This window comes from Monopterus albus, unplaced genomic scaffold (assembly GCF_001952655.1).
Source record: "Monopterus albus unplaced genomic scaffold, M_albus_1.0 scaffold168.1, whole genome shotgun sequence".
Taxonomy (NCBI): Eukaryota; Metazoa; Chordata; class Actinopteri; order Synbranchiformes; family Synbranchidae; genus Monopterus; species Monopterus albus.
This window is the reverse complement of record NW_018128048.1, coordinates 165,160-182,709: the sequence shown is the minus strand read 5'-3', so window position 1 is coordinate 182,709 and position 17,550 is coordinate 165,160. Positions and strand designations below refer to the sequence as shown.

Below are 17,550 nucleotides of genomic sequence, written 5' to 3'. Positions count from 1 at the left end.
CCAAACCTAACATAATTACAAAACCCTTTTAGACCTGTGTCCAGGTTGTGGATCTAAAGCACAAGCAACAGGTAGAATAATGTAGGCGAGATCATAAACAACGTCGCTAAAGCCCTCCCAAAGAGTACATAAAATAGTCCGTGATACAACTAGCAGTAACAAATATCACTCTGTAACAACAGTTTGAGACATTTGGGAATGTGTGTAAATTTTACAGGCATTTAAAAACACTGATTTTTAAATGATATTCACACACAAAGAAACTACACTTAGAATAAACCTCCATGGAAACCCACCGCTGAGTATCGACTGCAGTCCACACCGTTCTCCTCCAAACAGCTAAATAAAGAGTTTCCAACTCAAACACCAACACACAATACAGCTATATAATGTTTTCAAGGAAAAACCCACAGTTATCCATAACTGCACCACCAAGCTCAAGCACTACTTGGTGCATTCCCAGCTCATCCCTCCTACACAGAAGCCGAGCGCTATGAATAAGCTCCCCTCAGTTTGCCAGCTCTGTAGATGCTGTTCTATCTGCGCTTTCTGGAACAATATTACAGTCCTACAACTCACTAAGTGGGAATGCTGCCAGTCCATCTCTAACTTACATTTTGTTACACGTGGACCAGCAGAGAAAATGAAGATTTGAATGGTCCAGTAGAATGTGCTGTTTAGCCTAAAACTGTGAATGTTTATGTCTGTGACTTGTGACATTTTCAACTTGCGAGACACAATAAAATAGTAACAAAAGAAGTTATGTGATTTTAGACTATTAAGAGTCCACTTCCTTAACACCCTTGATAAAAACCCAAGGTAGAGGGCTGAGTTTGAAATGCACAGTTTATATTATGTGTTCCATTTGCGATGTAATGTTTTATGCAGCAGTTAAATTTTAACCCTTTGCAGCAAAGTGATTTTTAGTGTTTCAATTTATTTATTTATTTTTTGCTGTGGGCCATTTTAAGTTTTGTACCTGACCCCCACTGTCCTGTAATACACATGCACATAAACTGGAATAAGTATGCTAGCTCATAGGTCCACATGGTTTATCAGAAGCCCTGCAGCCTACATTACAATGGTGAAGTTGCTTTTATAAGCTCAAGGCAACGTGGATAAGACATTTAAACTAATGCCAGTTCAAGATAATACGAAATATTCAACAGTCGCAAATTAAAATAATGCATCCTCTGACACCACTGACACTCCACAAGTGCTCAGTTCTGGTGTAAACAGTCTACTGTGAGGAATCCAGCTGACACTTTGCATTGCTAGAATTAAAGAATGAATAAATGAGCAGACAAGCAATATAATTTCCTTGCAAGTCCCCTGTCTTATCGTTAGATTTTATCCATGCCATTTAGTCAGCCAACCACAGTAAGCGTTAGAGCAAAAAGAAAAAGCACAACAGTGACAGAATCTTATCATAAAGACGATTTTAACACGATCAAAAACCAACAGCAAAAGAAAAGTGGTTAAGGAGATTATTAAAGAAATGTTCAAAAAGATTGATGAAAGAACTTTAATATTCTTTAATGTACTGAAATGGAATTTAGTAGTGAGTGATCATTACTCAACCTTTTGTTAAACTTCCTTTGTACTGTAAAGCCTCAGAAAGGCAACATACAGTATTGTAAGGTGAAAACATTATTATGGGACTTTATCCTTTCATAAAACACACACACTATACTGTACTCTCCATGAATACATATTATTATTATTATCACTGTAACACTAGCCATTAGTAGCCTGACACCTTAGATGATAACATCAGAGAGTCTATATATTTATCTTTACTTCTTTTATTAACTGTTGTCATATACACTCAGCAGCCACTTTATTAGGTACACCTGTACAACGCTGTGTTTATGAAGCTCAGAATGTTTTGGTTTTTGGTGAAATTGTCATAAACGTAAAAATTCAATTATATGTTTATTACTGAGGTCATAGTTAAAGGTGGTGTTGTACTGGACTACATTACATGTTGTATTCAATTCAATATAATTGTACAGGCGTAATTAAAGTGGCCACTGTGACTCTTGTTTACAGAAATATGTATGCATTTTAAGCGTAACCTTCTAGGCTGTTCAGTGTTCCACATGACCTCAACGTCTGCCTCTTAGTTTCTGTATAAGGAGCTATGCAAGTTTAGAAATACCATTAAAGGTAACTATGTTAGGCTAAAGTTGGAGTATAGCTGCCAGGAATTTCTCTTGCTAACACAAATACAAGACAAACCCAACTCTTCTTTGTGAAGATTGTATCATATGTCGATGCCGTAGTATGTGCAATGTTCACCTAAGCTTGTTAAGTGAATTGCCTAAATTGTCCTGAGTGTTTTTCAATAAGCTGAATACAAAAGTCAACTGATTCCTTTCAATTATGATTTATCTACATCATGACAAAACTTTCCAATCTAAATTTCATTAAAATATTCTAATTTTGTGTCATTTTTGTTTACTTTATCAGACAATAAAACAACCTTCCCAACCTTTGCAATGTCAGAGCTTTGATAAATCTCACTTTATTTTGTTCAACTACTTTGTCAGTTTGAAAAAGAGTGGACCGTGCACAAAAATGCATATCCTTTTTTCATTCAACTGTTCTTCTGATCTGTTAGAATGTCCACTCAAATTAAACCTGACACTGTTCTTTGACTTTATAATAACTGTGTCATTCCCTATCTAAGAGAAATAAGTATTCAAAGCCTAGATGTTAAATGAAATATGGTGCTGTCCAAGTGTAATCTTTTTGTTCAGAGGAGGTAGATGAGTAAAATGGTTAGGCTACACTCAAAGTGTGAGGATCAGAGGTTTGAAGTGAAAGAGGGAAGACAGAAAGGGGTGGGTTGGGAGTGAATAAATAATTTCAAACCTCATTTTTAAGTTTCCAGGCGATGGTTGTCCATCATAAACTGATACAATATCAAAGTCTTCCTCCAGAGCCAGCGTGACGAAGGTTAGCTGGATCCGGTTCCTCTCCCCTGTTATTATCAGCCATGTACAGTTGGCGTAGTTGGGATAGCCGTGGGGGAAACCAGGCGATTCTATGGTGCCATTCAGGCCTTGGACTACACCACCACAAGATTCAGCTGGAAGAGACAGATCACATCATTAGAATATCAAGATCTCAGCCTTCTACATTGACAGTATATCATTGAGATGTAAGCTCATGTCTGCACTGCACTCTACAGGTTTCCAAGAAACAGATTTTGTCACTTTTAGTATTTAGCCTCTTAAAATAATTCTGAACCGATTTCAGTACAAGAGAGTGAATGCAGATTCTTAGAATTGTGATGAAAGCCTGGTTCAGGCTACACGACTTAAGTCCAATAACAGCCTGACATGACGAACACAAGCAGCCAGCATCACACACACTCTTCTCCCACTACCTGGCACCTCCATGTCATGAACCATATCAGGCTGTGATCTATCGGGTACCAAAGTGTAGTCTGTCATATCCCTCGACCAAGAATTTATGACTCTATACCCATCTAATCTGACACAGTGTCTACTGTATCAGACAAAATGAATAAATAAATCATTTATTTAATTAAAAACCAGGCATTGGACCTATTTTTCTTCCACCCTCCCATGCAGTGGATTGTGTATTTAAAATAAAACACTGTACAGAGCTTAGATTCTTGTCTAGTTACTAGTTTAAAAGCCCCTGTCCTCACATACAGAACATGCTTCACGGTCTCCAGTGACACTATCCTATATGACACGTGAAGCTCTCATGCAAAGTGGCTGAATACAGTATTTATATTTCAGAGTGCTAACCGTTTAATCCTGCAATCAACTGATCTCAGAGCAGAATTAACCTCTCATGACACATACACTCATAAAGCATGCAAAGAAGATTGCAGGTGTTGTTTTAACAGCATGTGCCATATAATCACACCGGTCACTCATTAAAATCCCATGACACTGAACAGTAAAACATAAGAACATGCAGTCATAACACCTTGTACTGCACAGCATTTAGCATGTCCTCATAGTCCAAACTAAACAGAATGTTAGATGAACTTGTACACACACACACACAAATGCATTCATACAAACACCAACCTGCTACTAAACCAGCTCATATGCATCTATTTTAATAACAAAATGGATTGTGGAAAAATCATGTTTTTAAAGCAAGGCAAGGCAAATCTATTTATATAGCACATTTTCCTTCACAAAGGCAATTCAAAGTGTTCAACACAATGTACACAGATCGATAAAACAACAGATAAAACTTTCTCTGTGCAGAGAAAATGCACAGAGAAAGAGAAAAGCATTCAAATAAATAATAAAATTAACTATAAAACATTCAGGATGATATGCCAGAAAGTTCATTTTTAACATTTCTGCAAATGCTGCATGTCACTCCATACAGATTAAGTTCTTCATTAAGAAATCCTTCAAAAATCTGCATGCATCTGGTAATATATAGCTGAAGTATTAGTATTATGCTACTGAAATGGCTCGTAATAACATCAGAAAAACTCACGGTCCTACAATATAAATGCCTCTGTTGATCCCTCATATGATCAGGTCTAGAGGAGAAGTGCTTATACACTCTTCCACCACCTTTATTTTATACTCTGCTATTTGAGTAGAATTTCGGCACTTGACATTTTCACAGAATGTCGCTGCTGAATACATGTATACCTGTATGAACACATCACAGGAAGCACAGTTGCACTGACATAGAGAAGAAGTGACTCTGGATGATTTTTGAAAATTTCATGAATAGGTTTTAAGTGTAAGGTTGAGTCAGAGGAAAAAATGAGAGACAATCAATAACAAAGCAGCTTTTAAAACTGCCCAAAGGTAACAAATCAGGTGAAAACTATTCATGTAACTGTAGAGGACAAAAACAAATCAGAGTCAGCCAGAACTAAACAAGAGCAGACCAAAACATCCCAGCTAAAATAAGCTGAAAGAGGAACTCCAGTGCTAGCTACAGCAAAACAAAGCTGACCAAATTTAAGGTTCAAGGTTCCTGTATTGTCATTCTATGCATTTGACACATGAAGAATGAAATTAATCACTTAGGACCAGCATATATTAAATAATAAATATATTAAAATAATAATATGAAAATAAATAAATACACTCTAAATGATGAAACCTAAATGTAACAACAGCATTAAAACAAATGGACATCATATTTAAAATGCATCAGTCCATCAAAGAGGCCTAGGATTCATAATTCTCACAGCTTCTGGTAGGAAACTGGATTTAAGCCTGGTGATCCTGGCCTTGATGCTCTGCAGCCTCCTGCCTGAGGGAAGGAATTCAAACAGTCTGTGTGCTGGGTGTGTGGGGTCACCCATGATAGAGGAGGCCCTGGTCCTGCACCTGCTGATGTAGATGTTCTCAATGGAAGGCAGACTGCAGTGTATAATGGTTTTTTGGGCCGATTTAATGACCCTTTGCAGCACCTTTCTGTCAGTGGCAGAGCAGCTCCCGTACCAGACTGTGATGGAGGATGTCAGGATGCTCTCCACCACACACCGGTAGAAGGCTGTTAAGACCGGAGTGTCCAGGCCAGCCCACTTGAGCCTCCTTGGTGGGCCTTCTTTATGATGGTGGCTGTATTAATGGTCCATGTGAAGTCCTTAGAGATGTGAAGTACTTTATGCTGGAAACCCTTTCCACAGCCATTGAGATGAAGAGAGGAAGTGGGGTGTGGCCACTCCTCCTGAAGTCCACCGCCATCTCCTTCGTCTTCCCTGCATTGATGCAGAGTTGCTTGCCCTGCACCATTCCACAAGATTCTCCACCTCTCTTCTATACAGAGACTTGGTGTTGCTGGATATTAATCCCACAACAGCCATGTCGTCTGCAAACTTTACAATATGATTGCTTTGGTACCTAGCTGTGCAATCATAAGTAAGTAGCATGTGGAGCAGAGGTCTTAGGACACATCCCTGGGTATTACCGCTGGTATTAAGCATGATGGACAAGGATGAGATACCGTGGACTTTAACTGTCTGAGGCCTGTTGGTCAGAAAGTCCAGGACCCTATTGCAGAGGGATGACTTTACACCAAGCAGCAGGAGTTTGCAGACTAGAGTCTGCAGGATGATTGTATTAAATGCAGAACTGAAGTCCAGGAAGAATCACCTGATATAGGTGTCTCTGCTCTCCAGGTGGAGAAAATTTTATTTTAATTAACCCTGTAAAAACTAACCAAAGAAACGTTAATTGAAAAAATGCCATTATGTAAAACAATAAATAAAAGGATTTCACTGAAAAAAACAACAACTGTTTCCTCAGCTGCACCAAAGGCACAACAGTATAATATCAGGTAAAAAAGCCAAAACACCCAGAAAAACATTTTAAAAAACTAACTTTTTATACAGCTTTACTTATACTAAATCTACTAGAATTTACATGGCCAGCATGAAAGCCAGCAGTAACTGTTTCTCACATAGCGATGGCTATTGATTTATTAACCTTATATTACAGAGAACCTCTTCCCTCTTTCACACACAGGCAGAAATGTGCCATGCACTCCAGAGACATCTATCTACTAGGTCACAATCCAGTTAACCAAATGCTAACAAAATATGTGTCTCAGATCAGAAGTTGCCCATTGTACACACACCAGATGTTCTTGTTTGTCTGAAATAACACAGAATGCACACATATATAAATACCTATACACAAGCCCAAATGGACAAGCTGGCAGTAACAGTGATGCACACATGTACATGTGCTCATACACACGAACTTGAAACCATCTGGAGTGTCTAGATTAATTTCAGATTGTTCTCCGCTGCCTTTCCAACCCAATTCACCTCTCCCCCTCAGCCGTCTTTGTGTCAGTCTCTCATTCTGTCTCCAGTTGTCTCTCTCTATCTGCGGTCTCTTCAGCTGCCAGATCCCCCTCTGCCTGCTTTTGAGCAGATGGGATAAGTAGCGTTCAGCAGATATTTGCATCACACCGGATGCCATAACGTAGCACCATACTTGGGGCGTTTCAATAAAAAGTGCATGCTTTGCCTCTCTGTTGACTTCTTCCCCTGTAGTTTGCTTAGATTTTGTGTTTAGAGTAGGATTTTTTTTTTCTTCTGACTGGAGACAAAGTCTATTATCCAGTGTCCAGTCCTTCTAACAGCTATCCATGTGAGCAGGACAGCAAAGCACTAACACATTTGGAATGTATAACTAATCTATACATCACTGCCATTTGTTACTCTTGCTAACACTCACAAGGACACTTCAACATGTGAACTGGAGAAGCAGGCAGAGTATCAATAAACCAGTCCTCTAATTAGGGGACAAGCCGCTCTACCTCTTGAGCCACAACCGCCGAAAGAGGAGGCCAGACCTGGTGATAATGCTACACCAAGGGAACAGGGAATGACCATTTTTTTTATTAATAACAACCCATGAGAAAATGAAACTCTGCAACAATCCAAAAGGCAACTCTGGCTCAGGAGTTAAACAGGGTCGTGCACCAACCATAGGGTTGGCAGTTTGATCCCCGGCGTCTCAAGCCCACATAATAATGTATCCTTGTATCCTCCACTGAGTCCCAAGTTGCAAAATATTATAAAGCTCTTACGTGTACAGAAATGCACTATAAAAGGACAAGATCCTTCAAATCATTTCATATGGGGCCTGTAAATATTCATTGCTCATTGTCAGTTAATTCGATAGTTGGTAAGACATCAGTCTGGACCAAAGTGGTGGACCTGCAAACTGCAAATCAAACGACACTGTCATGCCCAGACACACACAACTACCAGAGTTAATAGTGTTTTCCAGGGGGCAAACATCTAACACTGTTCATGGAGGCCACCAATCAGCTGATGGCCAGCGACCTGCATTATAACGAACAATCTGCTTTTAAACACGTACATGCTGTTTTCACCTGCCTGGCACAAAACAGGAACTATTGTTTAACTATCAGACCTTCTCAACTAATTTGGTGGGAAAAGGTTTGGGGGACACATCTAAATCTGTGCAGTTTCAGTCTGCTGATCTGTCTCGTTGTCATGGTAACAGATTAGAAATAATGTAGATATTCCTAAAAACACAGCAGGAGTAATTATTTGTTTTTTTCCCCTGTGCCCTTCCTCCTCACCCAGACTGCCCTTCTCTTATAGCCCCATGCCCTTGAAGAACTAACAAATACATTTAATAACATTAGTTCAGATTTTTATTCTGGGGTTTTTCACTAACTGAGGTGAAATGTGCTGATTGACCCTTAAACATTTAGCTGTATATAAAAAAAAAAGTAAAAAAAAAATACATATGTTACACAAATGAATTTCTGTGTCTGTACTTAGTAGGTTTCATTGGATACAAAAGGACAGATTTTAGGTATCTTCAATGCATAAAAATGAATTATTTCTCATTCATTTTTGTACAACAACAAAAAGTCTTCACTGGACTGGGTCCGTGCACAGATCTACACAACAGACTGTTAAATTTCAGGTGCTAACAAGCATTAGAGAACTTGAGTGTTCTAGTAGGACCTGACCACAAGGTCCCTGGCTCATAAATCAGATGCTGGCCTCCTCCTTCCACTGCATGCTGGGCCACAAATCAAATGCATCTTTCTAAGTTACGCTGTGTAGAACTATTGACTGCATTGATTCAGTACTGGCTATGGAGGGGAGGAGAGGAATATGCTGTCTGTTTTTCTGGTATCCTTGTTTTCTGTCCCCCTTTGCCTCTTCCCCGCCGCTTCTCCCACCTCCCTCTATTTCATTATCTCTGTGTCAGAATTGCTGTCTCTCTCCCACATTATGTTTGTCTCTCTGCCACCCTCCACCTCTTTCCATCTTCCCTCAGTATCTCTCTCCAACTTGCTTCTCTTTTATGATACCGGTATTATCACCACCCCTGTATCTCTCTCCGTGCATCTCTACCTCCTTGCTGTTCCATTCCTTTCTCTTGCTCTTTCCCCAGCATTGTTGTTCCCTCCCTCTTCCTACCTCTGTCCTGCTCTTGCATCCTTACATCCCTCCCATTCTCTTTTCATCCCACTTTCACCATAATTATCTCTGTATTAGTATTATCACGTCTCTCCCTAAGTGTCATTACATCTCTTCTTTGCTTTCTCGCTATTATTATCGTTATGTCATATTGTCTCTCTCCTGGTGTCATTATATCTATCGTTCTGTGTTTCCTCTCTTATCCTGCTGCATAGGGTGTTAGGTTGTTTTTATTCCACCCACTCACCTCCTATATTTATTACACAAAGAACAAATATCACAACCTCTCTCTGTCTGTCTTTCTCGCTATCGTCATTTCTCGCACTCTCTGTCAGCCCACTGTCAAACAGTTTAAGTAAATGGGACAGCAGTTAGATTTGAGCATTTAGACCATTTAGCTGGTGCTCCATGGGGATAAAAGCAGGTCTCTGCATAACTACATTTAAAACTGTTTTGAAAAGGACTTTCCCCTGTGAAAGCAATTACTCCTAACACATATTCACCAGTTTGAACTTCTTACATTCGTCAAGAGTGGAAATAGCACTTTGTGAAAATTTTTTAAGCTTTTTTTTTTTAAATGAATATATTATGAAAAGAAACTGGCTTTTTAAGGCAGCCTCCTTAAATAAGAAATTGCATGCAATTTCACCTGTTTACTTTTTGGGCTGAAATGACTTCTGCTGCTCAGTAAACGTAGTGTGAAAAGTAGGAGAGCGTGGAGTACAACCTATGATGGATGTTTCATGTGGTTACACAAGGTAAAGCAGTGTGTACTTCCAGTCACATTACCATAGTTGCTAGCCATGGTCTCCTGCAAAAGGTCAGAAAGATTCATCTGCATTTTGAGAAAATATGTGCCCAAAAGCAATTTTTATCATTACATGTATTTTTCTGTTAGTGAGGTATATGTATAAATCACAAAACTCAGCCTTATATTTCTTTACTCATCATCTTGTTGTCTGCAGTGGTGAACTGTTTTGAAATATCTGATAAGCTCACAGCAAGTGCTAGCTAGGCTGAAGTACAGCCTCTATACTGAGGGGTTAGTTATAACACCACGTTACAACTAACTCCATTTAAACAATGACAAGAAGCTAATTCTTTGGAAATGATCCATAGCTTGCTGACCTGTGATGTTATTTTTACTTACTTATTTTGTGGACAACAAATACATTTTTCATAGTTTGACACACAGTCACATGTCACATGTAATTAACCTATCAATTGATCGGTCTCTCTGCCATATACCCTAGATCAATATTATATAATGCATTATGGTTGGGAAATATCATTGTTTGATACAACACAGAATTATTTTGAATTAATTTTGTTTGCACCAATTTATCAAGCTTTTCTAGCCAGTGTTACATCTAACCCTCTGTCTGCTACAATTAACCCCACCGATGGGGTAAGTTGTAACATTGCGTCTCCTGTCATTTTCTGTGGGATTTCCCAAGAACGGTAGGTGCTAGAAATAAAGTTCAAGTTCATTTGTAGCAGAGACAAATATATGTTGCTTGTGTAAAAACATGATTGTTTCAACTCAAATTTTTAAATTATTTCACAAAAAACAAAACGTGTTAGTCTCCCCTACAGACTTAAAATACAAACTTGCAAACTAATGAACACTCAACAAGCCATGGTGAAAAATCTATTACACCCCTTCAAATATGTTGATCAAAGAGCCCATTTGTCAAATACAAGATTGATATACTCGTCAGATGTGAATTAGTTGCACATCATAATGAGGCAAAACACTGTATTTAATCAATAGCGACGGTTATGAGCTAAACAAATGGTGAGGTAATGGGCAAGACATGCCCAGTCACTGAAGCAGAGACGTGACAGACAGACAGACAGACACACACCTATAAAGGGACAAACAGAGAGGAAACAGGTAGAATCAAGTCTATATCTAGAGCAAATCCCAAAAACTGTCAGCAAGGGATAGGGGTTGTTGTCTGAAGATAGAGGAGAGATGGATGGTGTGTTTGTGTGTGTTCTGTAAGTGAGAAATGATCAAAGACAGACACAGACCTAAATATGGACAAAGTGAGAGGCAGGGAGGTGCACAGGAGACAATTGCATATGATTGCACGTGCTTGTATTTTTATGTTTGTGCTTCTATGCGTGCATCATAAAACATTATGCTCCTTTTTCATCATTCTCGCTTTGAAAAACAAACTGACTTTGTGAAGGAAGCCATCACTCTGCCTCTGCAATCAATTCAACCTCAGTAGCTTTATGTTCTGAATAGAATAAATAGAGATGATTCAAGGGATTCACTTCGAAATGAAGCACTGAAACAAAATACTCAGCAAACTTAAGAAAAACAATCATTTGAGAGTTCATCCTCCTTGGCCTGACGACTCCCTTAACTGTGAAGCTGAAAATAAAACATCTTCCATAAAGCTTTAGAAATTATGAGCTCTGTATTTTTGAGTGCAGATATTACTGTCTCTGCAGACGTGGTTGCTCATACAGCAGGTACTGGCTGAAATTCTGTCATTCCATTAGTAGTATTTACTTAAACAGTCTCCAACAGTAGAGCAGCTCAAGCTTGGAGTCTTGGGGGTTTCGGAGCTGTTATCAGTCCAGTGACACCAAAGCACTGGGGACAGTTTCATAAGGTGACGACAAAGGTCAGTGCAGAATATGACAGCTCATTACCACATGTGTTGCCACAGTCAAGCAAGAGTGTGAATGATTGGCACTGTTTGTGTCTAATATTTAAAATTACATGACTTATTGCCATGTAGTATCTAAGTCCAGATATTTTTCTACACTGCTCAGTGACCAGCAGTCAAAAGGGACTTGACAACTCCCAGGTGTAAACATGTAGTAGAACCAAAGATGAACATGATATGACTATTATGGATAAGAACTAACACAGAATACAGGGTGTGATAGACGACCTGTCGAGGGTGTCCCCCGCCTCTCACCCAATGTCATCTGGGATTGCCCCCTACAGCAACTCTGTTCAGGTGTAAGCGGTATAGATAATGGATGGATGGATGGACAGAATACAGGTATTTTATCATCCAACCCTCCAGACATGGAAATACCTACATTTGCCACATTATGACATATGTAACAATCAACAATCTAACAGCTGCTGACAATTTAGGAGTTCGGGAAAAATGGCAACAATGATGGTTAATCAAGCTTAAGCTTACAACTTCCTATTTCATTTAGCCCTTCAGTCTTAATCTCAGAAGATTTTCAATGCTTCTTGTTATATTGTGTACTGTATGTGCACCCTGCAAGAAGTCACTTATATCGAGCATAGCTGTGAGTTTTCAACAAAAATTGAAGTTCCTGCAGTTTAAACTGTCAAACTCTCTGGACTTGAGTTTTCCTCAGCACTATGTACAGTAGCGGTGCTCCTGAGTCAGTGAGGGGGAAACACACAAGTATAGGTAGAATCATCTAACTAGAAAGAATGTGACAATGAAAAATCACTGACGCCCCACTAGCTTGCACTCTTATTGCTGAAAAGAGCAGTGGTGTGCTCAATATTTAAATTATCCTTAGGATAAGCTAAAAAAAAGAGCCTATGAATTGTTTTGTGTTCTTAAAAAGTCGACCTGTAAATTCAATAGAGAGAGCAGAGAGTCAGCACACACTCAGGCACGTAGACATACATACTCCAGCAGAAACACCCATTAGACTCTTCTGCGGTCAAGGCTAGATGGAAGTATCAAACCCATGAACTAAGCAATCTGCTGAAGCTAAATGGGTGCTGAGAGCAAGCAATGGTAAGCAATGCGGTGCATGTGTGTGTGTGTGTGTGTGTGTGTCATATATGTGTGTGTGTGTGTGTGTGTGTGCATGGCCTTGAGTGTATCTATGTGGTAAACTGTACTATTATGCTGAGATGTTCTAATATAAACGACAGCTTGCAGTCAGGACGGGGTCACTGTCGTTGCTGACAAAACACAGACACACACACACACACACACACACACACAACTAGAGCTCCACATTTTTCATGGCATCGTTTTCTTCTGTTTATTATTTTATAGCTTTCTCCCTCTCACCTTCTCTATGACAAATTTTCTCCCCTCTTCAATAAAAATATTTCTCCTGGACAGTGGAAATCAATTTCTTGTTTCATCTGACAATGATACTGTTCTCACTGCGAACAAAAAACAAATTAAAGCCGTCCTCAAGCCCAATTCCCATGAGAGTTAGCAGCAGTTTGTCTTTCCTTTCTAAAGAAAAACACTACCAATTTGCTGCTCTTTTTTCCTCTATGATCCATCACTGCCTTATTGCTTAAAGACACCTTAATCAGTTTTGTTGATGCTTAAGTTTGGGATTTTATTCTGTCGATTTTATTTTTAAGTTACGCTTTGCTTGCTGTTAATAATCTGGCACCAACAAAGTCTCTAGACACGCGTCACATTACAAATTTCAATGCCGCATTCTTGTTGTTTTATTTACAACATCTTTGTAGCAAGAGCAGGTGATTTCCCACCGGGAGCAACTATATTTTACGAAATGATAAAATATGAAAAATGAATGACAAAAACATTTCTGATATTTACACGAGTAAATGTGTGATTACATTAAGGTGCTTTCTTTTAACAGGTTAAGCTGCCTGTGGTTTGGTTTGCACCAATTTGTCTTCTTGCATATAAATGTGCAGGTGTTTAGGTTGTTGGAACGCACACACACACCTTTATAAAGGAACTGAAGATGTACTAGTCCAAGTATGCATCTTCAGATTGTGTCATAATCCCTGCCAAATCACTCCCTGCTGTGAAAATGATTTATTTACCTTCCCTCGTTTGTCTTTTGTCCCAAACAACAATGAAATGCTCATCAACAGGCCTTTATCAGTCTATGATTTATACTGTATTTGTTTGGGTTTGCACCACTATTTGTTCTTCTACACTTGTCTATGACGAGATGTTCAGCACGCTATAGTGAGTTTATGGTAAAACACTATAAGGGGAGGTGACAGTGGTGCGGTGGGTAGAGCAGTCATCTCCCAACTGGAAGGTTGAAGGTTTGAATCTTGGTGCCTGCAGTCAAAGTGTCCTTGGGCAAGACACTGAACCCCCCCTGTTGCCCATGAAGGTGGCACATATGCACGCAGCGGCCCGGGGCCCTTGGTTCCAAACATAATTTCATTGTACATGTTACAATGACAATAAATAAAGCTTCTTCTTCTATAAGATCATGAGCTCTGTGTGCTTGTTAATCTACCACAGCTGAAAGATCTTTCAAACCCCATTTAGGCGACAAAAGTGTTGTGAAATGGGGGTATTTTTTCACTGCGGGTAAGTTTTCATTCTCTCCTCCCTGATCTTTGCATCCCTGAACATGAAGGTCTTAAAATACATATTGAATGAGACCAAATACACAAATTCCTGCAGTGCCACTTTTTGTTTTTCCCTAACGCACAAAGCCCCACTGCCACACATATGCACGCAGCGGCCCGGGTCCTTAGTAAATATGAATGCATGCAATTTCAACTTTTAGCATAAAAAACATTGGCACAAAACTTGAGTAACCCTGGTGTGTTTTAGTATATATTTTTTGGGATGTTTCTTCCTACCTGCTATATTGTATATCCACCTGTCCACCAAAATATGCATACTTGTAAGGAGCATACTGTAATTACACTAAATTACTAGCAAAATTTACAAGCAAAAAGAATTCATTTCAAATTAGGCTTCTTAGAATCTGCACAATTAAATTTGATCCATTGGTCCATTGCTTAAATAAGAATTCAGGACAGGAAAATTTTTCTTTAAATTGCTCAGTTATTCAGTGGATATTTAATGAAAGAAATTATTTGGTAGAAATTAGACCTTTAAGGCTGGGCTGAACCATTGCATGTCGTTTTAAACTGATGGCCAGAGACGAGCTGAAGTAATTCACTTGTAAATAATTCAGCCTCTTTTCTCCAGTGAAATTAATTGAGGTCTGTCAAATCTAGTATTTATCTAATTAGTTGCACCTGCAAAGGCTAAGTATTTTACAGTTCTAACCAGGCTTTTACTGGAGCTACGGAGGGCTTAGCAGGAACGTGAAGAATATCCCTGTAAATGCATGAGGTCAATGCTTCTTTCTGTAGGTCTGCCTTCCTTTTTGTCTGTGTGCTTGTCTCTTGAGTTTATCGGTCCCTGTGTCTGCTGCATATATGAGAGAGGGAAAGGCAAGAGGTGAGGGAGATGGATGCAGACATATATACAGGTGCTCTGCTGGGCAATTTGTGTGTCACAATGCATGCAAGCATCTCTCTCTCTCTGAGGCACACACACACACACACACACACACACACACAGTGGAGTACAACAGCTGCTGTCCAATGGTTGTAATTCCAAGAGGGTGCATTAGCTGGCCAACTGGCCAGTACAGTGATGGTCACAGCCACAGGTTTCTGGAGAGACACAACACTGGGAAACATGCATGAGTGTGTGAGCATGTGTGTGTGGATACATACTGTATCTACAAGTACTGTTGCTCTTACTACTCATGTAAAAGCTTTTTTGTCTTACCTGCAGCCTCTGGTTTACACACAATAAAACAAAAAAGCTGTGACAAGAGTCTAAAATTGGTCTGAAGAAAGATGTCAGTGCACTGTTTGCTATCACTGTGTGCAACTCACTGAACATGGCCAAGAGAAAGGAAAGAAGAGAGTTGTCTAAGGAGATAAGAAAAATGATAACTACCAAGTATGATGAAGGCAAAGACTACAAGACCATCTCCAAGCAGCTCAATGTTCCTGTGACCACAGCTGTTATTATTAAAAACTTTAAGCTTCACAGGACTGTAGTCAACTTCCCTGGACGAGGCCATGTGAGGAAAGCTGAACCCAGGCTGAACAGAAGCCGGGTTCGAATGGTGGAAAAGGAACCAAAGAAAACTTGGAGAACAGATACAAGCTGAGCTCCAAGATCAAGATTCAACAATGTTCTGTCACATCATACTGTATGTGACTTTCTCAATAAAAGTGGGCTCCATGGAAGAAGACCACGGAAGAAGACCCACTTTTTAAAGAGAAGCATAAGAACTAAGCGGAGTTTGCTTAAAACCATGTTGACAAACTATGGCGCTTCTGGGAGCAAGTCCTTTGGACAGATGCAACAAAAGGAGAGCTCTCAAGCAAAGGAACACCATGTTCCACTACTGTGGAACTTGGAGCAGGCTCAGTTATGTTATGGAGCAACTTTGCTGTGTCTTGAGTCTGTGCAGGACACAATGAAATCAGAATATCAAAGTATCCTGCCCAGTGTCAGGGACTCTGTGCCAGTTGCAGGTCATGGCTCCTGTAACAGGATAATAACCCAAAATATACATCTAAAGGAATAATGAGAAGACTCTTCTGAAGTTGCTGATATTAGTTTGAGTTCATATTATTTACTGGAAAGTGCTGAAACTCACAGCTGAGAGAAGGCCCCCAACAAAACTGAGAGACCTGGACCAGTTTGTCAAAGAAGAAGTCAAAGCTGAGAAGTGTGTAATTACACTGATAAACTCAAAAAGGTGTGTTACAATTTAAGCTAAAGTGCCCCAGTAATTTTGTCCACACATTTTCATTTGTTAAATTATTTAAAATGATATGTTACATACAAAAATCAAAAGCAACTGTTCTATTAAATATGGAATAGAAAAGAGTGCATGCTTATGTCCTTATGTATTCGCTGATGCATTCGGACACAAACACAAAATAAAAGATGAAAAGAAAGCTATTTCTTGAAACTACCTAGACATATTATTTCACAGAGACACACAAAGGTGCATTAGAGATGACTACACAAAATGAGCAGGGAGAAGACAGAGAGAGAGGTGCAGGTCTTTGCATTTATATATTTGCCCCTGGGGTCCAAATACTCAATTTGCTGCAGTGTGCTTTGTTAATTGTCTATAGGGGCACTGATGCTTTCACATACTGTAAGCTAGTAGATTCTGTGTGAGAGAGACACATACACAGCCAGAGAGAATAAATCCAGAAACAGAATGTATTTAAGTTAAAATGGCAATGACATGACAAAAGGGAAAGCAGGGGTAAAGCTCCAAGTGGAAAAACAAGTGACAGAGAGGAATGAAGGCTTCCAAAGTCTTAAAAACAATGCAGGTGTGGTGGGAGGTTAGAAAGAGGCACAAGAAGAAATACTGTAGATGTTACAGAGACAAGCAAAATAAAGGATATGGAGGAGAGAAAGAGTATAAGCTGATGCCAGGCAGAACAGGGGACTAAGCAAAGGAACAGAGGGAAGTCTGTTTCATCCAGGTAGTCTTGGCCACTTCCCTCCACTATGCAAAAATGAAGAAAAAATAACATGGCTATGACGGCGGCTATCTTGCAGCAGTGACCAGAAATGGAGTGACAGCATCAGGCCACCAATCAAAGCCATCAAATCAACTGAAATACACCCTTTTTTATATAATCAAATAACTAAAATGACATCAACTTAATAAGACCTATCAAAAACCACAAAAGTGACCTCTCGGAAATTTTTATCTGATTTGTACTTTGAGTTTTTAGTTTGGCTCATGTCCCATCTGTTAATGTGAAGGAAGCAGGATTTATGACCTATCCTGCAACCAGCCACTAGGGGGTGATCGTCTCGCAGTAGCTTCACTTC

The 17,550-nt window shown here is 39.4% G+C and overlaps 1 protein-coding gene across 1 annotated transcript in view; it reads right to left on the bottom strand.

The window, feature by feature from the left end:
- The window catches only part of LOC109969021 (CUB and sushi domain-containing protein 1), a 404,580-nt gene that overhangs the window by 309,563 nt on the left and 77,467 nt on the right, over positions 1-17,550 (bottom strand). Inside the window, 1 exon segment of the mRNA XM_020615656.1 lies at positions 2,878-3,094. Coding sequence (XP_020471312.1) covers positions 2,878-3,094 — 217 coding nt within the window.